Here is a 23,226-nt window from a genome sequence, read left to right as displayed (position 1 = left end):
GCCCTTGTGTCCGTCCACTGACTCGACTACGCTGGTGCTCACCCACCCGATCGCAAATCACCTCCACCTTTGCTTTGCATCGGAACACCTCGACCGCGACTTGACTGAAGCATTCCGCATGACTCGGCGCTTTTTGTTTGGGACGAACCGTAGCCCGGCCGGCAGGAATTCCTGCCTGCTCGTTGTGCATTTCCACGTCCAACTTGCCAGACTCTCCGGCGACGTCACGTCTGCAGTTGTTATCAAGAGCACTTTGTCATCGCCGCCCGGCGTCTCTGCGCGGCCCAAGCGACACGTCACCTCCCTCGCTTGTCACCTTTTCGCCGTCTGCTTTCCGTCAGGCCGGCCGCCGGCCGCCGGCGACCGGTCGGGAGCCCGCGGTGGCCGGCTGACCCGCCCCGAGGCCCGCCGTCCCTTTTCAAGTGCGCGGCACACACTGCTTTTTCTTTTTCGGCGCCGCCGATTCCAGCTCAGCGGGCATGGAAAGTCCTTCAGTTGCGGGGCCGGAGGTTAAGAGTGGTCGCGGAAAAAAGTCCCCGGGGCTCAACATTTGATCTTTACCAGCTGCGTCAAAGGCCGCCATTGTTTTTTTGTCGGCGGGCTTTTACAGTGAGGGTCTTGGTCTCACTGTAAGAGTGACAGCTGCAGCGCCGCGGGGTCTACGAGCAGCCTGTAAGCGAAAATAAACAAAGTCCCCGCCAGGGTCGGAAAGGCTGCGCAGGAGTGGGAAACGATCAAACGGCTTTCGCGGCAAATCCTCACAATTTGACGCCGGGCTCCGCCCACACTCTATGGAGAGTAGTCACAATTTGCACACTTTCGTGTCACCCATCTGTTTAGTAGACGCGCTTCCATTTCGGCAGTAGTTGGAAGAGGCCCAAAAAAACGGCACCTACGCCACCAAAAATGGCCAACGAGCCGGCCATCTTTTTTGTTGACGTCGTCAGCGGGGATCGTTGTGAGCAACATTGTGTGGTCGTGACTATTTCCTGTCATCGAAGATGAAGCGGTCACGTGAAAACACGCCTCGGGGACCGCCAGAAGACGAAAAATCGTAATCATACAACCCGGAAAAAAAAAAAAAAAAAAAAATTCCCCAATCCGACGTCGTCCTTCAAAATCAATCATCCCTCCACCGGTCGGCCTGGATCTCGCTCTAATCCTGCTTTTCCCATCAAGCCTTAAGTGCTTCAACAGAGCCGCTGGAAAAATGGTGCGGGATGATTCCGTTTCCAGTCAAACGCTGACAAACACGTGCGGCGGAATTCCCACATTCAGAATTCCGCAGCAAGTTCACGGCCCCAAACGCGTGTCAACAGCCTTGGCGAGTTTCTGGTTGCGGCACGCCAAGTTATCACAGCTTAAGTGTCAAGCAGGCCTGATTCCGATCTGGGCTCATTTGGTTTCAAATTCGCCCCCCCCCCCCCAAAAAAAAAAAATCGCTGCCTTTACTTCAATGGATATTAAGGAAGTTAGCATTCACACAAAATGATTTGGATTTTTGACATTTACGTTGGTAAATTGTCAAACGGCCCGCTGACATCTTGCGCTTGCGTCAACCGACTTATGTTAATCGCAGCGACAAAACCTGCTGCTTTTTTGCTCAGCTAATGCTACGAACGTTTCGCCTTTTTGCATGACCAAATGATCGAGCTATGTGACTTTTGTACTTCCTGCAAAATATATCCAGACCCAAGTAGCCCACATGTCAATTTAAGCTCTTCTGGCTGAATTCCTCACTGAAAGTCGCCGTTCCACACAACAATTGAGTTCTTGCAAATCGTCAAAGGCTCCGCCCACATCCTGAGGTTTGGGAAATTGATCGCAGTCAAAGTAGCCCATATGTCAAATTCTGATTGTGCCGATTTGGCTGACTTTAAAATGCAACTCTTGGAATTGCCCCCCCCCCCCCCCCCCCCCCAAAAAAAAAATCAAATCGCTGCTTTTGAGCTAAACGCTAACCTCCACTAATGCTCGGGAAGTTAGCATCTCCATTCAACAACAACAACAACTTTTTGCTAACACGCTGCCCCTTTATCGACTCGAGACCGTAAAACATGAATCGCTCACGGTTCATTTTGGCACCCAGAGGTAAACAAACACTATTTAGTGCCTAATAATAGTTAACGGCCTATTTCAGTGGCTACATCATGAAAGTAAATCTGGACTCTTCTCCCAAAACTCGGCACGTTTAAACCTCACGGAAAGCACCTCCAATCATTAGCGTCAGTGGCTCCCCGAGGTGCTTGTAATGTGTCTTTTTAGTGCGGGCGGGACCGCAAATATGCCGCAACATCTGCGAAGCTCCTCGGCGAGCAAACGCGGGTCCAAACATATTGCCGAGGCATTAAGGGGCGGCTTAGAGAAAGGCTGCATTGTTAATCCCCCGGCCAAACGCTACACTTTCGCCGGCGACGCGTCTCTCGCTCTCTCTCTCGCTCGCTCGCTCGCTCTTTCAGCCCCGCAGACGGCCTGCCTGACCTGGCAACCGCGCCCGGGACCTGGCAACCCTCCGGGCCTGAGAGATTTGCGAGCCGCTTCGGCTTGCCAAGTTTGGCGCGTTTAGCGCTGAGTCATTGTTGGCCAACATGACGCGGATGGGGAGTCCTCGCAATTCGTACTGAAAAGGACCGGAGAGGAATTTACAACAACATTAAAAAGGATAACAATAGCATGAATTCATTTTTTTAAAATATATTTGAATGAAAAGGTCCAAATACAACCACAGGATCCAGCGAATAAATGCAACAGGTGGCGCTACAAGTGCTAACTTAAAATTTTTCAAAAAGAAAAATAACGATCAATGCGTTCAAGAAATCGTAACTATTTAATAATATTTAGTAATAGCCGGCTGACGAATGTTAAAGATGCTATAAATACCTGAAAAAAACTATTTTAAAAAATGAATACAAATAAATGAAAAAAAATATGAAAAATAAAATTTCCACTTGAAAAAGTAATAAAACTAAAACTTTAAATTAAATTGGACTTTTTAAAAAAAAAAAAAGCCAGGAAGGAAGGGACGTAATTTTGAATTGAAAAATGACCAAATTCTAAATACAAATCAATGAACCAAAAAAAAAAAATATTCAAGAAAAAAATTCCTTCAACTTGATAACACATTTGCCAAGTGCAACAGGTGGCACTATAATTGCTAACTGTTAATATATTTTACAGACAAATGTTTTTAATATATATCATCCATCCATCATCTGAAGCGCTTATCCTCACCAAGGTCAAATGAAATAATTGAATGGCTTAAGGCCAGGCGGTTCAAATCCGGTTCAGAAGATAGCATCAGTTTCATCCGCTCCCAAATTCGCTCACGTTGTTCGTCCGCGCCAGCAAAGGAGCGGCGGGCGGCGGCGGCCGTCTCGAGGTTCCGCTCAACCTGCGCCAGATGCCCCCGAGCGTGAAAAGCAGGTGGGCCGGGTAGGCCGGCGCCAGCGCCGCCGCCGCCGCCGCCACCAGCCTGGCAGGGTTTCAAACCTGCGGGCTCTAACCTTTCATTCACACGCTTCGCCTGGCATGGCGGGCCCGGGGGCCGCCATCTGCCCGCCATCTTCTATCCGAGTGCGCGCTGCTGCGCTGCTCCATCATTTAGGGGGAACACCTGTGTCACCCGGACATTTTGGCTCGGGAACCCCAAGACGCTATTATGCAACACGCTCTCTGTTTACTCACATGTGAGGGATGTAAAAAGGCCGGACCGACAATAAGCATTCCGCAACAGCTGCCGGCTTCATGTTCACTACTCATGCGAGGATACACATTTGACCACACGCCTTTCAATTTGGCAACACTGACTTTTTTGCTTTAATACATGTCTTTTGCTCCCCAAGTCATGGCGCTAAACAAACACCTGAGTCAAAAATAACCCGATTTGGGTCAGAAAAGGGCCGATCCACTACTTGGGTCAACGTGACCCGACTTTCTGGGTTGTTTTGCACAAAACCACCCCAAAAATTGGTTGTTTTATAGACAAAAAATAAATGGTTGTTTTGTATAAAACAACACAAACGCATTTGGTTGTTTTGTTTATATATAAAAAAAAAAGACCCAGAAAGTTGGGTCAAAGTGACCCAAGAAAAGGGTTGCTTTTTTGACCCAACTGTTTTTTATGTTTAGGATTGCTGCAACAAAAGGTTTTCCTTTAATATGATAATGTCACTTTTTTTTTTGTTGTTGTTTTTTTTAATCTCTGAAAAATGAGTTTGCTCCTTCTGAGTTACCTTTTTTAGTCAAAAATTACCCCCAAAAAATCCCAAATCAATGAAAATGCCCTTTTTCCCGACGCAACAATAATGACAACCAAAAAAAAGGAAATGTTTCTCCTCCAAATCCACATTTTTCCAACGCCTTCAATCTCGTAAATATTTGTAATCTTTTTAAATGACTTCTGTGTTTTATCTATTGTTAAAATCTGCCAATTGCAAACGTGGTGCAGCACAGCCCCAAATAACGGCGCAGGAAGTGACCTGCTGCCGACGGCAAGAAGCGTCGCAATGTTGGCGTGGTTTGCAACGAGTCGTGAAAAAAAAAAAAAAAAAAAAAAAAAAAAAACTGAAATAGGATTCCTGCCGCGTCTTTGCCGAGCAACGCTCCAATTTACTCGCGGCGGCCATTGTGCTGCGCAAATGCGGGGCTGAAGAAGAAAAAAGGCCCGCTTGCGTTTATTGACAATGACTTAGCCTCGGCATTGTGTGCAAAAAGTGAGCAATTTGAATTCCGGATGCACTTTGGGCCGCCATTTGCCAATTCTCCGGCACAGTCGCGGACGGCCCGTTGAGCTGATTGGCTGCTGAAAGGCGCCGCTGCCTTGCACGCAAATGACACTTTGTGCAAAGCGGCTCCATAGCCAAACGAAAAACACTCAAAGTGATTACAACCATTACACCCGCCGCATTTCTGGAAATTCATTTCAATAACATGTCACACTGACATGACTCAGCTGCTAAATTCGAGCGTGGAAAAGTCAAGTGGCTGCAAGTACCTGCGCTGACATAGAAAAAGGAACCTCGAAATTGGAAGTTTGCCATTTTAACAGGAAATTTGACAGCCGAACCCTAACCCCCCCCCCCCCCCCCCAAAAAAAATGGATCCTATTGATGTTAACACAAGACGTTAACATCAAATATCCAACTTTCCAGGAAAAATATGCTTCTAAAGTCGTACAAAACGTCCGAGTTTGAAATAGTACGATTAGAAAATGTAAAAGTTTGGAACTTGTTCCATTCACGTTAGCTTAAAATATAGAAAATTCGGGGGAAAATTTCTCCGGCTCATAATTCCACCCAAAATGATTTATTCTTCACTCCACACTTGATTGAAAAGAAGGCGCATCCTTGATGAGGGACCTTGTTGTACGATCCAAGAAATCAACGTTTAATCGTTTTTTTTGTTTTTTTTTAGATACCGCAGCACGCCATGAAAGCTTTAGCCTTCCCCGCGGGGGGCGTAAACGTGACTTATCAAGCCGATGTCAAAGCTCACCGGCGCAAGCGAGCGGACATCTTGCGAGGACATCCATCACGTGCCCACGGCCGCTTAACGCTAGCGCGCGACGCGCTAAACGCAATCTCTTAAGCCTGGCGCATCTGCCGGCCGTAAAAGAATAAATAAAATGTTTTAAAAAAACATCAGCGCGCTTCCCTCGTCCAAGTTTACTAAAAATACAAAGTGTGTCAAGTCTGTACACGCTTAACTAATGCGGTCCAATATAACGAGCGTGCCGTAAATCTGCAGAATTACAACGTCGGCTTTTTATTGAATAGTTTAACGGAGGTGTTGATTTATTTTATGGTCATTTTGAAGGCTTTATTCCGCTGACCCGCGAGGGGAACACGAGAAAATGCTCATCCTGATCCTGTTTTCAGGAATTAGTGGCCAGTGCAACGCCGAGTTGGACACGTTACGACCATGAAGTGGCGGGCACGCAAGAAATTTTCGCACAAAAAAAAGAAAGGCAGGTTTTTTTTTCAACACAGTTTCAGAGTTGTAGTTGTTAAAAAAAAATTCCAAGATAAAAATGTGTTGCAAGAAATACATCATATTTACATTGGTATTTACAATCTTTCAAAAATGTCCTATTTTGTAAGTGAATTTCCGAAATGTCATGTTTTTGGAACCTTAGATATCATTACACGTCCTGAAATGATCATTTTATTCAGAATTTCAAAAGATTCCACCTTTATTCACTGGAAAAGTATACTAAATTCATCTTGCATTATTATAACTTTTCTAAAAAAAAAAATTTTACATGTTACATTTTTACTCAAAAACAGACAACTTTAAAATGACATTTTTTTTCCCCGTCAACTAATCTGACATTCTACACATAGAAAGACTTTTTCTTTTTTCTTTACAGCCACCCCCCAACTTGTTCTTGGAAATTATTTTTTTTAAATGTGAAACAAAGGCAACTTTTGTCCGGGCAATAAAATGATTTTCTTTCCAGTTTCCCTTTTTTTTACTTCTTTGCCGCTGACACGCACAGCGATTTTTATTGCAGGCAATGTGTCACTCCCAGTGTACCTAATCAATTGGCACATGCTCCCCACCCGAGCCTCAGAAGTGCCTTTATTGTTTTGTTTTTTTCCTTCCTTTGCGTGTCCAACATCTAAGCTGTGATTGAGGCGAGCGTTTGTCTGAAAGCCGCTCTGTCGCCGCGTCCGAATGACTGACGGCCGTCTTGACTGGCGCTGACCCGTGGATGGAGCGGTGGCCGTCGCGCGCACAGAGGGGCCAGTGTGCGGCGAGCGCCCCCCCCGCCACCCCCCACCCCCACTTAAGGAGGGCTAGCGGCTCAAAGTCTTGTGAGCTCTTTGAGGGGCCTCAATGACCCTTTGCAAACACTCCAAAAGAGGCTCTCGGCCACTTGGGAGACTCGGCGCGGGACAACGTGCAGACGCTAAACAAAAGCGGCCACCGCAAATTCAAATCAGGTCCCCTGAGATTAGCTGTTTGAAAATATGAAGGAAAAAAAAATACATGAATTATGTTTTCAATGAAAAAAAACAATGTGATTTTATGTGATTAAAGTTGAAATGTACTGAGACAAAGTCCGGACATTGTAAAATGGTGCCTTTTTTTCCCCGTCTAAAAATATTTTCAAAAAGTGCTTCGTTCCCCCAAATGGATTTTTTTTCTCACAGAAATCTGACTGAAAAAAAATATCTCTCTCAAAAAAATTGCCTTTTTTTTTCTCCCCACGTAATAATTTCACTTTTCCTATCATACAAATGTTTTACTTGAGAAATATAAAAAAAATATGACTTCCCCTTTAAAAAAATACTTTAACAAAATGATTATCAACTTTTCTCATACAAAGTCCAACTTGAATGTGGTAATAAGGACATTTCGCCGATAGAAAATCATTGACAATTCTCCTAAACCAATTACGTCTTTTTTTTCCCAAAAAAAAAAATTCTCATCGTAAGATTTTTTAGAATTTTTTTCAACTATTTTTTTTTTTTGAAGTTCCATAAACTTGACACTCCAATTTAATTTAGAAGTAAACCGATGATAAAAACCTCCAAAATTAATTTGTTGGTTGCGATGTCCTCGGACGACCGAAGCGAAGGCAGCAAGCGTTACGCAGCGGCGATGCGGATGAAATTCCTGTCCAGGTTTATGCCATCACATTCAAATAAACTCAAACAAAAAAAGAAGCAAGGACATTGGCACTGTACAGGCAATAATTGGGTCCAAGTTGTTCCATTCTTCAATCAACAAGGACGTGCAATAAAGTGATCACGGTCGCCCCCGTAATTGCAATCGGGCGGAACAATAAGCCGGCGCTGTGAACATCAATCGCGTCATTAACGAGGACGCCGGAACAGAAAGGGGGCAGATGATAGACGGCCCAAAAGGACGGAGGACGTCCATCTTCCCCTTCGCTCGTCCGTCTTCTTTGCTCGCTCGGCTTTGCCGTCGCAGGAGGTCCGACGTAAACGCGGTCCGTCAAAGACCGATTTTTTTCTGGTTCTGCGGCCCGACACGGAACGGCCGCACAAACGCACGTTTGATGTTGTCGTCGGGCCGAGACGAGGAAAAGACTGATCTGACGCCGCTGAGATGACCAAACTACGCTAACCAAGGCCTGATTCTTCGCACGTCGTCACACACACGCTTGCGCTGTCACCTTTGTGGGATCTTAAGGAAAACGCCGGACGATCATTTCACTAATACGTATATCGACGCCATCCGGTGCAAAGCCAGTCCAAAGCGAACCGGAGACTAATTAGTCAGAAGTCCGTCCCAAAGCGAGAGCAGGCGGTCCACTTCTGAAGTCGCTTTCACGCTGCCTGGCAAAACGCCATTTTCCTTTGTGTTGCCATAAAAGGGGAACCGACAGAAAATGAAACGTTGCGCCGTCAGCGATCGTATCGGCATCAGGAAGGCAAAAGCTTTGGTCACTTCCGGGTCTACTTAAGCTCCCAGGTGAAAACGGCCTCCGATGGTTTACTCACTGGGGAATTGTCAGATCGGGTGACAGCTGCTGCTTCCTGCCTTTATGGCGCAACAGGAACTGGCTGTGTTCCAGTGTGTGTGCGCGTGTGTGCGTGCGTGCGTGCGTGCGTGCGCGGTGTCTGGGCAACGGGCCCAGGTGCAGCGAGGCCCAGGTGTTCCCCCCGTGAACAACACAATGGCGGACGTGTGCAAATACACAAGCAAATGGAGTCGGAGAGGACACCTGTTGAGCACCTGCGCGGACGACACACACGCACACACACACACAAAACGGTGAGTTGCCAATCAAAATCATGCATTGTTCCAAGGATATGTCACCCTATTTCTTTATACACTCTACATGTGTCATATGTGGAATCCATCAAGTGGACTGCTTTAATCGGGACTAGGTCATATGTTGATTTTTTTGGGGGGGGGGTAAGAATGACTTCCACCGTATCTATTTATAGCGCATGTCTTTTGTTTGTGCAATATCATCACTAGGGATAGACCGATTATCGGCCGGGCCGATATTTGGCTTTTTGACGAATATCGGCATTGGCCTTTTTTAAAACTCTGCTGGCCGATGATAAATCAAGTTAAAACTGCGGAAATCAAAACAAAGATATGTTAAAGTTGAACATTTCTGTCATTTTAAAACTTTCATTTACTGTAGAGAACTACATGGGGCTATTGTTGAAGTTTTCATTTGACTTTTTAAGACATGCTAACAACTCTGGGTGCTCTCTGAACTTTTTGTTTGAATTTTATAACAGAGATATACATCGTAAAAAAAGATTCTTGTAATAATATTTTTTTTTTTAAATCAACATTATGCAAACTTGAAACATTGTTCAACATGCCGAAAGACGTTACAATAAAGTTCAAAGTAAATTTTCTTTAGAAATTGATGCCCTTTTTTATTTAACTTTTTGCTGAATATGAATATCGGCTCCAAATATCGGTTATCGGCTTCCTTGACTACTAATAATCGGTATCGGCCCTGAAAAAAGCATATCGGTCTGTCGCTAATCATCACGCAGATTTCTCCAAATGCAATTGCACTGCTTTTACTTCTATCCAGTGTAAATTTGCGTGATGTGCGAGTGCTAGGGTTAACTTTACTAATCAGGCTGTTTGACGCTATTCATATGATAGCAGGGCGAGCAAAAGCAGTCTTTTCATTGTGGGGGACTCGGAGACACGCATCATCAGTCCAGAAGTGAGTGCGGGTATGCCTGAGTGAAAAAGGAGATGGGCCCCAAATGAGCTCCTGGCGGTGCTGACCCTTCTTCGCGTCTCGCTGCTCCGTCAGAGAGACGACTGTTAGCGCTCCACTGGAGCATGGCCGCGGGCACACTAAGCGCACACACATCCCCACCCCCCCTCCCACACACACACACACACACAAATTCATGGGAACCTACCGGGCAGCGCGCACAAACCTGGCCCACTTGTAAACTAGGCGAGATAACACGTGAGCTCATTTCTGTTCACATGACAAACGTGACGAAAGGCACATGTTGGTGATGTCAAACGTAAACGGCAGCTAGCCCGGTCGCTAGCGTGAGAACATTTCCGATGGCGTCGGGCGTCGCCATGGACGCTTGGCGACACATTTGGGATGACTCATGAACACCTTTCATTTGTTGTTCTTTCATTCAGCGAAAGCTCGGCGCCGCTTAGCGCAACGTGACCACGATTAGCACCGTTTTTGACACCGTCGGGCTATGCGCTAAAGTCGAATAAGGAACGAGCGCCAAATGTTAAAAAACGCTTCGCCGACGGTTAGTTCATTAGCACAATGTCGATTGTTACAACGGAGTTTCACAAACGTCGAGTAAACACGCAAGCTAGCGACACACGGAAACGGGTGACACATTTTCAAATGTTTCCGGCGTTTGAGAATTAGCACGGAGTGACAACAGGCCCCACTCTTGACACCGATCCGAGCCTCCAAATAAGTGACATTTCCATCGATTGCTTGCTTTGGTTCGGACACTTGAGAGAGAACGATACAAGGCCAAGAGACATTTTGTCCTTCCGTTAACGCGGCCCAGCCGACGTCCTTAAACGGCCGCCGTGCCGCACGCCAGCCGGCCAGCCAGGACGTTAATACGAGATACTAAACCAGCCGTGACTTACACGTTTATAGCTTGGAAATGAAGCGACGTGAAAGAGAATAATGGGAAGGCCATAAAAGGCAAATAGACGCTATAGGTTGTAATATCCATTACCTTTTAAGAGCTGAAGATAATGACTACACCTGCTTTTAACTGCGCCGCAATATAAAAAATAAAAAAATAAAAACTTCAATGACAATGAGGCAGAAAAAGTACGGGTGAAAAAAATAAATAAGCACATTTCAAGAAAACGTTTTTTATTCTTAGGAAATGTATTACAAACAACTATATCATTTGATAACAAATACAAAAGGAAAAAAAAAAATAAAAAATCACGTCACACTCAGCCGGCGTTCAATCAGCGGAATACGAAGGCGTCTAGGGCCACACTGGAAAGTCTTTTTTTTTTTTTTTTCTTTAACTCCAAACATTATTTTTCTCATTATGACTTTTTGCAAAAAAAAAAATCCATGATTTGTTCTATGCGCATGACATAATTTCTCACAGATTTTATTTTTCTTGTAGACGTTTTCCAAGAATGTGAATTATTTCTCATAAAGCTAACCCTGTCTCAAATCGTTTTTTTTTTGTTTTTTTTTTTAATGTCCTTGTAGTTGCAACTTTTTCTGAAATATCTCCTCTTCTTTTTGTTGCAACTCTTTTGGAAAAAAAAAATCATGTTACAACTTTTAGCTTTCCTGTGACATGACAACCTATTTCCAAATGTTTTTTCATAACATTACGATTGTCATTTTTACCCGTTTTTTTTTCTTGTGATATTACATTTCATTAAAAAAAAAAAAAGACTTTATCCCCAACGTATTTTTCAGAGTAGCCCAACAGTCCTTGGTCTCTCCAATACAAGATCACCCGTAAAACTGCTGAGTTCAAACTAACCCAAAATGGGTTAAAAAAAAAAAAATAACCCAAGAAGTATTTTTAAGCCCGCAGCTTTTCAAGATGGTTTTACGGAGGTGTACCTAATGAAATGTCCGGCAAGTGTCAATCAGTCATAGGAATAAAGCTTCCGTCACGTTGTTATGGAGATTTTCTCAAAATCTTGCAGGTAGATGTCCTGAAGGTCTATTACATGGACTTAACTTATTGTTGCGATTGAAGAGGAAGCGGCAGGGGCGTGCGGATGAAAGGCCGCTGTCTTATCGCCATGCAGCCTTTTACTGGAGGTGAGGAGGTCATGGGAGAGCGCTCAGGCCAAGATAAAGAAGGCATTGACGGGCCGGCGCCTTCTCGTCCTCAAGGGGACGTGGTGGCGGTCGCCGCCGCCGCCGCCGCATGAGTGTTCCCGTCCGTCGTGACGTCTTTCGCATTCAAATGAAAGCGGCGCATTTGCGATGCTAATCCAGGTAGAAACGCTGCCATCGCCATTCCGCGCACGGATTCCAATCTCGCACGTCTCCGCCGGGGCAGCGAACGGGGGAGGTGCGGCGGCGCAGGGCGACGGGAAACGTGATTGTCTCCTGTGCCGTGACGGGAGATTTGCATTTTTCCTCGGAGCGGACGTGACTCCGCGGAATTACTTGGGAAGGCCGGCGCGATTCGACGTTGGCAAACCATCGTGCTGGCGGAAATTGGGCTTTCATTTCAACCCGTTTCATTTTCACAAAAATGATTATGTTTGGTGGAACCTCGGTTGTCGTGATTAATCAGTTCTAGACACTAAATGCAAATGGTTTGAAAACCAAAGCGATTTTTCCCATAGAAAAGAATGTCCGTCCAATTAATGTGTTCAGACAGCCGCAAATGTTAGTCAAAATACATTTGACAAAAAATAACTTTGGTTTCTACGGACAGCAGGGTGAAATAAATATGAACGCCAAATGAAAGATAACTTTTTTTAAGACTCTTGATGGCGCAATGAAAGACGGCGAGGAGGGGAGAGTCACCATTCACATTTTTCAACAAGAACTCCATCGCGGTTCTCACCTCGAACGGCTCTCACTCAGAACTTTCTGTCGCGTCGTGCGAAAAGGGGTCAACAGACGGCGAGGCGGATTCCACGATGCAAGCTTTCATTAGCAACTCCGGGCAATAAAAAGCCGCCCATCTGCTCAGCCTTTCAAAATAAAAGCGGCGCCAGTCTCAGTCAAACTATTTTGTGCGAGCCAACATGGGCTCAAAGAAAGTGCGGTGCCACTTTTTATTTTGGAGGTCTGACCTTTGACAGGTAGGTAGGTAGGCTTGTTATTGCTTTGAGTTGTCAATAAAAGTTGACTGAAATACACCTGAGCGAAATTTTTTATTTTTTTTTTTTAAATTGACGTAGTGCTTCAGATGAGCATACATCGATTCCGGGCAACGAATGACGCATTTTTTTGTTGTACGAAAACGGAACAGACGTACGAAAAGTGGGACAAAATACTTTTTTTTGCTGACGACATAGAGTGGCCGGTCGGAACTTCGTCGAGGTGGCGGGATTGCTAGGATTGCATGACGTGGAAGTGGCGAATCAAGTGTCTTGGAAGACTAACGACGTCACTTCCTGCTATGCGTATACTAGGAAGTCTCCCACGGCTGCTTTCAGTCCACGTCCGTGTCCATGTTAATCTCGTTGCTGAGGTTGAGGTAGAAAAAGGCGTAGACGCAGACGACAAAGAGCAAGATGGCCACGACGACCAAAAAGGCGTCCTGGGAAGACAAACGACAATTTTGTCACTCGGGTTCGTCGTCCGCGTGCGGCTCACGCGTACGTCGGCCCGCACGGAACAAAGTTAGTGCATTCGGAAACCAGTACGCTAAGTACAATAAGCCAGTACGGAAATATATCAAATACATCAGTGGAAGTAAATAAGTACACAAAGCAAGTCAATAAGTAAATGAGTGCAAAATGGATATCGTACGACGTACGTAAATGAGCAGGCGGAGTGCGGACGTGAACGAGCGAAATAGGTGAGTTATGGGTAAGCACAGTAAGGAAATGCGGAGTGACAATACGCATTGGAAATATGATAAGTAAATAACGAAGTAAATAAGTACAGGCAGCAAATTAGTGCGCACAGTAAAATAAGTGATTTGTAAATACAGTAAGTATATGAGTAAAAAGACATGTAAGTACATATAAAGGAACTGAGTCAAGTGTGTAAATAAAGTGCACAAGCGTGTAAATACAAAAAGCAAATAAGTGTGGACAGTAAGTAAATAAGTAGAATTCTACAGTAAATAAGTAAGCTGCAGTGAAACAATACGTATGTACGGAAAGAAGTACAATAAGTGAGTACAATAGTATGTAAAGGAAACACAAGTCAGTAAATGATAATAAGAAAGCAAGTTATATTTCCAATGCCGAAGAAAACAAGTACGCAGTCAAAACCTAATTGAGTCCAATCAATCTGTAAACTAAGTAAAGATGTTCAATAAGTAAGCAAGGACCGGGGTTAGAAGATAGTTCGGGATTTTTCATTCCAGTCAGTTTCTATTTCCTTTTTTGACTTTTGCTTGGTGAATTCAGTTAGTTGGAATGCGACTTGAGAGCAACGTTATTAGTTTGTATTAAGGTCACTAAGTATTGTGTCATCCAGTAAAGTACCTTATACCTGAATAAATACATTTCGAATCAAGAACGACTAGCGCCGCGTTCCGTCTCAGTGACGGCGTCGTCGCTTTGGTGAGGACCTGAAAGGGAAAAAAAAAAAAAAAAAAGAACGTGCGCTCATCTCCACTTAAGAGCGTGGCTGCAATCATCAACTCAAAAGGAGAAATGACCCATTTTTTTGCCATTCTATTGTTTAATTGTCCCTTTCCGCACGAGTGGCGGTCCACTTGAGGACGAGTGGCGCCGCTCGCTCGCTCGCTCGTTAAACAATCTTCATCAGCTACGCTTTCATTAGGGCCACTCCGACTTTCTCCACTTGTTCGTCATCCGCTCAAAGTCATTAGCAGACAAATGTTCTCATCAGCCGTGGAGCGCTTGGAGGGCCTCAAACGCTGATTGGGGGTTGCGCCACAAGAACGACAGGCAAACTGGGCCACGGCCGCAGCGGAGGTACGTTCACAAAAAGGAAAAAAAAAAAAAAAAAAACGGCTTCCAAACCAAAGCAGAAGAGCTTTTTTTTTTTTACTTCCCGTCTAAGCGGCCAAATCGGGCCGGCCTGAAAATTGACCGACGTCAAACGTGGCTCACCATTTGCAGTAATTGTCACACGTTTGATTAAGCTGCGCTACAGAGCATTCATTTTGTGTTTCGACTTTGTCAGCAACCCGATTAGGCAGCAAACTAGCTAGGTCTCAAACTCTCAAAATGTACAAGCCAGACTTGTTTTTCCCCCCCCAAATTTCGCTTCATCAGTACATGTTTGTAAACATTCGTTTCCTGTTTCTAGTTGTTTGGCAACCCGTTCAGGCAGCAACCTACTTGAGTCAGTTTTGCAAAATTGTCCAACATCAAACTTGGTGATCACTTAAATGTTGCGCTTCCGATCATTGAATTCCTGTTACGCATTCTCCGGCAACCCATTTAGGCAACAAACTCAACTTGGTTATCACCATGTATAGCCTTGCAAGTTTGTAAGTAGTGCTACGGATCGTTTATTTTCTATTGTGTTCTTCAGCAACCCATTTAGGCAGCAAACAAGTTACGTCTGAATGCCTCAAAATGTACAACAGCAAACTTGGCTCTCTTTGACTGAGCATTCCACGTTTGCAGGAGGTGCAACAAAACATTCTCATTTTGATTTTTGTCAGCAACTCATCTAGGCAGCAAACTTGCCTCACACCGCTGTGACAATTACTCGGTCCTATTTTGATTTCGCATTCCATGTGATTAACTCCCTGTTTCGCTACCTCAACATCATCATCGTCAACAACAACATCATCATCACGACAAATATTAGATTGGTGGAATTCCACCACATATCGTGGTCCATCTCTAGCTACCGATACCGAATCGTGTGTTTGCGTGTACGCAACACGCGTCAGGTTCCACACAAGTCACCGGCGACCGATCACAGTTGTGGTAGCAAAAGTCCCACCCGTCTAACACTCTCTCTCTCTCTCTCTCTCTCTCTCTCTCTCTTCATGCTTCTCCATGCCAAGTGGTCCAGACGGCCCCGCTAGCAGCACAGCCGCCAGACAGGCTGCCCTGGCAGCTGCTGACTCCTCATGCCGCTACGTCGGGTTGGCGCTACACGGAGGGTGGCCAGCTGCCTCCACAAGACAGGAGGACAGGCGTGGATGATGGGGAAGGAGTATGGATGGAGACAACCCGTCACCCAAAACATAGCCCCAAACACTTAAAACTGGAACGCCAGTCGTGAGACCAACCCAAAAGCGACTAACCCAAAGCTCTCCTAACCCAAACCTCTCCTTCACATCCAGGCTGAATTTGCCATTTGAGGCCAAAGAGGTTGCGAGACTCTTTTCCATGGCCTGCGTCCGTCCCTGCGGTATTTTTAATCCAGCGCTCTTCTTGTCCAAACATGAATAATTCACGAGCCGTATCAATATTTCAAGATAGCGACTAATCTAATTGGATTAAAGACGTGCTTAATGAGGCCCTGCCGTGTCTCGGCACTGATTTTTTTTTTTTTTTTTTTTTTTTCTCCCAAAGATGACCATTTCATCACAGGCGTGCATTTGATCCTCCGGCAGGACGGCGGAGCATTAATGAGGAAAGGCGAGCAATTATTCACACACCGGAAAGGAACAATAGTGCTCTATTTGCACTCCATTAGAGCGCACGGGGGCTTGGCACTTACTTGAATTCATTTTTTTTTTTTTTTTCCCCAACGTCGATTAAAGAAATGTAATCTCACCCTGAATCCAGACGAGTTCTTCTTGGCTTCTGCTTTGAGCCGCGTGGCCTTCAGCACCGACTTTGTCTTTTTGTAGTCCTGCTTACCTGCAAAAATCACATTTTTTGCATGATTGATTGATTGTTTTGGGATCTAGATGGTGGCTTTTTAAGGGGGGGGGTGGAGGGGGGCACCCACCAATTTGTTTCCTGTACTGATCAACTGGTAGGTTAGTGGCACTGGCGTCCTTTCTCCCCATTCTTCTCCTTCAGCTAGAAAAAATAAATACATCACTCAATGCAAACGCCATTCAACTTGTTCCAGCCTGCTTGACTTTTTTTTGTTTTTAATTGAATCCGCTTTAATTCATTTTCAGAGCAAGTATATTTTTGGTGAAAATGCTTCATTTTAGTATGAGTTTTAAAGTTGTTTTTTTTCCATTTTTTTGTTGCTTCTGTTTGGTTTGCAACATTGCGGGAAGGAAATGTGTCGCTGACAAGTCGTTTGGTGAGAAAAACAAAAGATGGGACATCTGGTTGATTCCCGTACATCTGCGAGGTGGGATTCCATTCATTCTCATCGCCTTTTCGTCGGCGAGCACACTTGCAATCCATCTCATTGACGCCACAGTGGCGTTTGAGCCACTAGCTCCACCTTGATTAGCTCAACAGCTCCACCGGGATAAAAATAAACTGCGGGGAGGCTCTAATTAGCCAAGTGTTAGCATTAGAGGAAGAAAACTTTTCCTCAAATCGTTGTCGGTATGGGGGGGGGGGGGTTATTTACTCCACTGCCACTGCAGTTATTTACAAGGAGGTGTCTATTTTTTGAGGAAATGTGGTTACACGAAATGAATTATGGCCACCTACTGGCAACATTTTTTTTCCTGCAGCAAAAGCAAAAATGAAGCACCTAACAGAGGTGAAACATTTACAGCAGATTTTTGAAGACAATGTTTGATGGGGGCGGCCAATTAATAATTCTTATGAATTGGCAAAATTAAAAGATCAATTTATTGTCCTTTTTAATGGCACCACCACATGGTGTTTTATTGGGGTGGGAAAAAAAACAGGTTGAAATCCTCAGTGGCATTTATTTGTAGATAGTGCCAAGTATCTATTTGAAGGAGGTGTCCATTTTCTTTCAAAAAAGGTAATTACAAGTACTTACTGGCACTGCTCTGCTATATTTTGCCAGCGGTGAAAAAAGGAGCCATCTATTTGAGAAGAGGTGGTGTTGTTACCTTTATTAAAGTTTACTTGGAGGAGGTTTGAATTTCTGAACTTATCATTATGGTAATTATCGCCACCTACTTGCCAATCTATTATTGCAACTTTCCTCATTGGGAGACTAATAAAGGTTATCTTGTTTCTTTCCACCTTAGGTTAAAAAGGACGTCTATTTGAGGAGAGCCATTTGTTTGTTCACATTAACTGCAGACACTAGTGGATGTTTCATTTGAAGAGGGTGTTTAGTGACCTTTCGTGGAGGTAGCTATACCTGTTGTTAATGTTGTGTGATGGTGAAAAACAGAGGCACTTATTTGATAGGAGGCAATTTATTTGATTTTGAGTACCTTACACGTGCGTGCTTGAAATATTATTCAAAAGATGGCGTGATGTGAGCAAGCAAACCAAAGGTGTGGGTAACTAAGGCCTCTCCTGGGGGAAGGAGAGATTCGCAGGAAATGAGCATGCTCAAGAGCGTGCAGAATGACGCTTTCTCATGGGATGCAAGTTTACAGAAAGAGAATCACGCAGAAAGCAGTTAGGAGCCCCTAATGCTTCGTTTGGTACACATACGCGCGATGCTATTGCGAGTTCAAAAGCGAAACATCCCCCAAACGTTTCCATTCATTGTGAATTTGCCAAAATACTCACACAGAACGTGTTCTTGTAGGTTATTATTACGGAGCTCCGAAGAGGAGGCAACAGCTACAAAGCAGGGGAGACACGCGAATAAAAAAACAACAAGAAAAACAAATAAAGCGCTTTATTGTACTTTGCTCTTCATTTCTTCCAAAACGCCAGCGTAGCACTGTATGGAACGAGTTCCGGGTTTACACGTAGGCAAAGATGACGGGCGGGGGCCTCGTCCAATCAGATACGAATATTGTTGGCGTCCGCCAATAGGAGAGAGGGAGAGGCGGGGACAGACCGGGATAGGCGGGTTGCTTGTCCAAAAAAAATTCAATACAAAACTCTCTTTTTCAACTGTTTTTGTTTTCAAATTATTAGAATTTTTAATCAATAAAAAACTAAAGTTAGCAAATATTCCCGGAAAAGAAAACATTTAGTAACTAGACCAAAATGGAATGCGGCAGTGGAACCGCGTGACGTAAGTTCTCGCAGCCAATCAGTGAAGAAAGCGGACAATAATAAACAAATCGTCACCTCTTAAAAAACAACAAATAAATTCTGAAAAAAATGAAAATATAACTTAGGCAATTGATTTGGGAGGCTGACGCTATCTAGCACAGTTATAGAAATAATCAACTATATTCCTATACAATGACAATTAACATGTTGAAAAGTTAGTAAGTTAGTAAAGTTTAAAAAAAGAAAAATATTTCATTTTTGATGGACAGGGAACCATGTTTGGTGTCTTGAGCTAAAATGGACGCCGCAAGGCAAATTTATTTATATGGCACATTTCATACACAAGGCAACTCAACGTGCTACACACAACACCTAAAAGCATTTACAAACAGATCAGCGACAATGGTTGCTTATTAAAAGTACTAAAAAGAACATACACCGACAACGTGCAAGCACATTTACAAACAAAAGATTGAAAGACATTTTAAAGCTAAGGAATGAAAAGAGTCTGCAGACCTCAGAGCCCGACTGAAGCACTGCAACTGTAGCCATTAGGTTTCACTCAGCTAAGAAAGGTAATAATAAAGGAACCATATTTGGTAACCAGGCAGAATTTGTGATAGAACTCTTGAGTTTCTACACACGCACACACACACACACACCCACACGCACACACACACCGCGTAATTGCTCGACTTGTTTCCCGCACAAGTTGCCATGACAGCCGAGTTTGACACGTTAACAAACAGCATCGACCTGCGCCTCGACCGTGTTGTCCTAATATGGCCGTCAAGCTCAGTGTGCGCGAGTGGCTTAATGCACTCCAGCCTGTATGTCGCGTGCGTGTGATTAATTTCTCCCGTTGAGTGAAACAAACCAAACGTGCTGTGACCTGTTACATTGATAGATATGAAGAGAAAAAAAAATGCAATGGCGGTTCAAGCGGGAAAATACTGCATGTGTTTTATTATTGATATAAAGGATGTAAAAGTGGCATGTTACTTTCCTACATTAAAACGATTTTCCAGACGCGGTGGAAATGTACATGTAGCATGTAATCTGCAAAAAGCAACGGTGCAGTTTAGCCTTTGGCTAGCAGACGTTACGATTAGCACTACGATGGAATTATTAACTAACAGAAGTGTGTGCTGTGTTTTTTTTTTTTTAAGTTTTAACGTTTTGAAGTCCACTCTGAAAAAAAATTAAAACTAACATTCCAATGTATTTCTTCCCATTCTTAGGCACGGTTGACATGATCCTATTTGATGGCAATGTGAACAGACGCAAACTATAACACGTAACATCTGATATCCTATGATAGGCCTATAGTGGACATACCAAATTGGATTTTGAGGTGTATGTATAAAAAACATCAAAACAAAAGTTGGAAATACTGTTAGAAGAGGAACACAATGAGGCTAGCTATCTTCTACGGAAAGATTCAGTCCAAATGCAAATAAACGATTGTTGTTGTTTTTTTCATTTTCCATGCCTTAACATCTGAATTGCTCGAAAGTAGAAATAAATAAATTGGATATGCAATAGGCTCTAAATCCGAGCTAGGCTAGCTACTTTTTTCCCAATCTGTACGGCAGCTAAAGAGTCAGTCCAGACGAGCAAAGTAAACCATACGGAAATATTGATAATGTTTCTTTAGGCCGTTTACATCCCAATTGCTTGAAAGTGGATGTCAAATAAATCAGATCTGCAGCAGGCTTTAAATCAGAGCTAGGCATTACTAGCTGCAAATGTAAAGTCATTTTGTTAGCCTGGAGGAGAGAACACAGAGAACAGGGAGTATTTCCCCTGTTTAATATCCCGCTCTCAATTTCCATGGCGTCTCAGCCTCTTATTGACGGGGGAGAGTGCATCAGCGCAGATACAGGCAGCCAAATGAGTTTTTTATAAGTTAAGCGTCATACACCAGGGACCTGGAGAAGATACGTTATCATACAATAGATTTAGTCTCGCTTCACGACAGTTATTATCCACGCAAAAGGGGGCCTATGTGATCAATTTAGCAGCATAAACTTTATATCAGTACGTTTCGTACCTAATTTATCAACCAAGAGTGGATACACAGACATATTTACACGCTAAGGTGAGCTTATTTGGCTCTAGGAGCTAGCTTGTCGTTAGCATGAAGCTTGAAAGTAGAACAATCGTTAATATAACCAGACACAGAAAGGAAAGGATCGAATCTGTATTAAATATAAAATCTTTATGGCTGAAAAGCCAATTTGACAAGCTAGTTGCTGGCACAAAGTAATTGTTAAGTAGGGTGACCGGACATCACCCGTTTCACACAGCAAACAAAGGACAGACAAATCAAACACCACTCTGTATCAAATACAAAACATGTTTCAAAAGAAAAGCTATAGTTAGCCATCGTCGGATGCTCTTACCTGCCAATCACTCGGGTAGCCCCGCCCTTTGACTCCAGTGAACGCCAGTTCACGAGCGCTAGCTAATAGCCTCCAGATGCTGCACCTGGACCAGGTTTCATGACGTTTGGGTTGATTGACGCCTCGCTCCATTAAACGGCGAGCTTTGTTGACTTTCTGGCGCGACCGACTCAAGAAAATCATTCAATCGAAGCTTGATCTGAACACGGCGCTCGACCCGACATCCGCGGGGATTGCTGGAGATGGAAAGTGGAAGCCAAGCGTGCCGCCTTATACGAGTACTTAAGTACTCGTGAAGTATCAATCGGCGACTACTTGCCACGTGCGGCAGAACGGAAACGTTCCCGCCGTTTGGGTTTACGATCAATAAAAAGCAACATCCTGGCCATCCTGTTGTTGGTGGGCGGGCGGCGTTTGTGGGAGTGACAGGTAGGATTCATGCTCAGCGGCAGGAGGTGCCAGGACCTGAGAGATCAGCGGCCATCCCCCAAGGCAAGCGGCAGGTTCGCTTGAGGATTAGAGCAGCGGGAGCCCAAGCCCGGGCTGTAATTTGCCACGCTCCGTACACGCAAGCGTGCGGCGAGGATGATTGGCGAGAGGGGGCGGCGATTATTGACGGACGGATGTGACAGTCCGACTTCACTCTGAGCCGGACCAGCAAAAAGTCTGCTTTTCACTTTCCAGTCGAATGCCAAATGCCGGCACGCAAACAGGAGCGCTCGCCGTTTGCCGTTGTTTTCTGTTAAAAGTGCAACCGGGCGACTATCGTCGCTAATCAATCCAATATTTTCAGCCAATAATTCCGCTCAAAGCTAAATTGGATTTTCAGATTTCCTGACAGTTTTTGCTGCCCCATCTTGGAGCTCAAGCAAAGTTGAAATGCCGCTCTGTATGAACTATAAAACATCTCAGTGGATGTGCTTTTTCTTTTTTTTCCCAAGTCGCAGCGCCGTCTAGTGGATGACGCAAGCGCCTCACGACGCCGGCGCTTTTGAGGCACCTCTGGAAAGCCGCGATGCTGATGAAATTCCCACGCAAGCGGCGTTGAAGGATCGGAGAGGATTGCGCGGCGTGTAACATTCTGGTGCGAGTCGAGGGAGGCCACAAGAGCGGCGGCGGGCAGACCAGGACGCGCATCGCCCCCCCCCCCCCCCCCACCCCCACCCCCACCCAGCCCCCGCCCCCCAATGATGAAGAGTAATGGCCCGAAACAATATTTCCCCGAGGAGCGAGTGCGACGTGAACGGCGTAATGTGCTTTCATGGCCTCGCAATTTGGAGACGGCTTTTCACGCTTCAGGGCGGCAAGAAGGAAGCGTAGCATCCCACCCATCGCAGGAAATGAATCTTCCACTCACAACACTGTGGATTTGTTTTTTTGGTTCTTTTATGGGCTCTACCAAATAAGCACCATTTGCTTGCAAACAACACTACTTCGAAATGATTGCAGTCAACTTATTTTGTTGCCAATAGATGCGTTTTATTGTGTTTTGCCGTTGTTTGTATTTTTATTGCATTTGATTGAACGATGACTGGATTTTAATGACAGTTTTGGTTTTACTGTAATTTTATTGCATTTTGTTGTATATTTCTTGTATCTTGATTGCATTATTGTATTTTAATTGTTATTCTTGCCATTTTATTGCATTTAAAAAATATATATGTATGGTATTTTAAAGTGTTTTTTCTTTTTGGTATCTTTGGGGATTTGTATGTAAATTGAATGTTATACTACTTTTATTACTGTATTTATCAATGAATTTCATTGCATTAACTACAATGACAAATGATGCTAATGAATCATCCTTATTCATTCATTTTTTTCAATTCACATTTCATTTGATCGTGTTTGATAGAAAAAAAAAGACGGTTTTGAAAGTAAGCTATGAATGAAAACAATAACGGTAAGATGTCGCATCGTCAGACCTGTTGTTATTTTAAATAAAGGTTGATGGGCATGTAATTGTTTATTTAAGAGCCGGCTCCATGTGCTTATGACTTTCCGTTGGTATTGTCCGCGACAGATGGACACTTTCTTTGCGCGTGAGCTGGCAAAGAGGTCATTACGGCCAACGCCGTCATCGTCGTTGGCGGTCTCGGCCTAATCACGGCTATTAGAACGTGCCAAGCTAAATGCCGCCTGCCCGGTGGGCGGGCTAAGGGACAAAACACAAAAGGCGAGA

General features: G+C 44.3%; 2 protein-coding genes across 3 annotated transcripts in view; both read right to left on the bottom strand.

Annotated features, from left to right (window-relative positions):
* runx1t1 (RUNX1 partner transcriptional co-repressor 1) overlaps positions 1-16,410 on the bottom strand; it is a 65,046-nt gene extending 48,636 nt beyond the window's left edge. Inside the window, exon 1 of one of the 2 annotated variants that reach the window (XM_086014369.1) lies at positions 16,343-16,410. The gene's annotated coding sequence lies outside the window, so the exon portion shown is untranslated. The remainder of the gene's footprint in view (positions 1-16,342) is intronic. The other variant, XM_086014371.1, reaches the window with a different exon arrangement.
* Positions 10,815-18,385, bottom strand: triqk (triple QxxK/R motif containing). The gene is made up of 4 exons (XM_086014374.1): positions 18,202-18,385; positions 16,520-16,593; positions 16,343-16,428; positions 10,815-13,220 (listed from the first exon to the last, which is right to left on the bottom strand). The coding sequence occupies exons 2-4, from the start codon at positions 16,578-16,580 to the stop codon at positions 13,113-13,115; spliced, it is 255 nt and encodes an 84-aa protein (XP_085870500.1). The 5' UTR covers positions 16,581-16,593; positions 18,202-18,385; the 3' UTR covers positions 10,815-13,112.
* Positions 18,386-23,226: the final 4,841 nt, after the last annotated feature.

Source organism: Filicampus tigris, chromosome 18 (assembly GCF_054856515.1).
Source record: "Filicampus tigris isolate MCC_2025a chromosome 18, RoL_Ftig_1.0, whole genome shotgun sequence".
Classification (NCBI taxonomy): Eukaryota; Metazoa; Chordata; class Actinopteri; order Syngnathiformes; family Syngnathidae; genus Filicampus; species Filicampus tigris.
The sequence above is the reverse complement of the archived record's forward strand: the minus strand, read 5'-3'. Positions and strand labels throughout refer to the sequence as shown.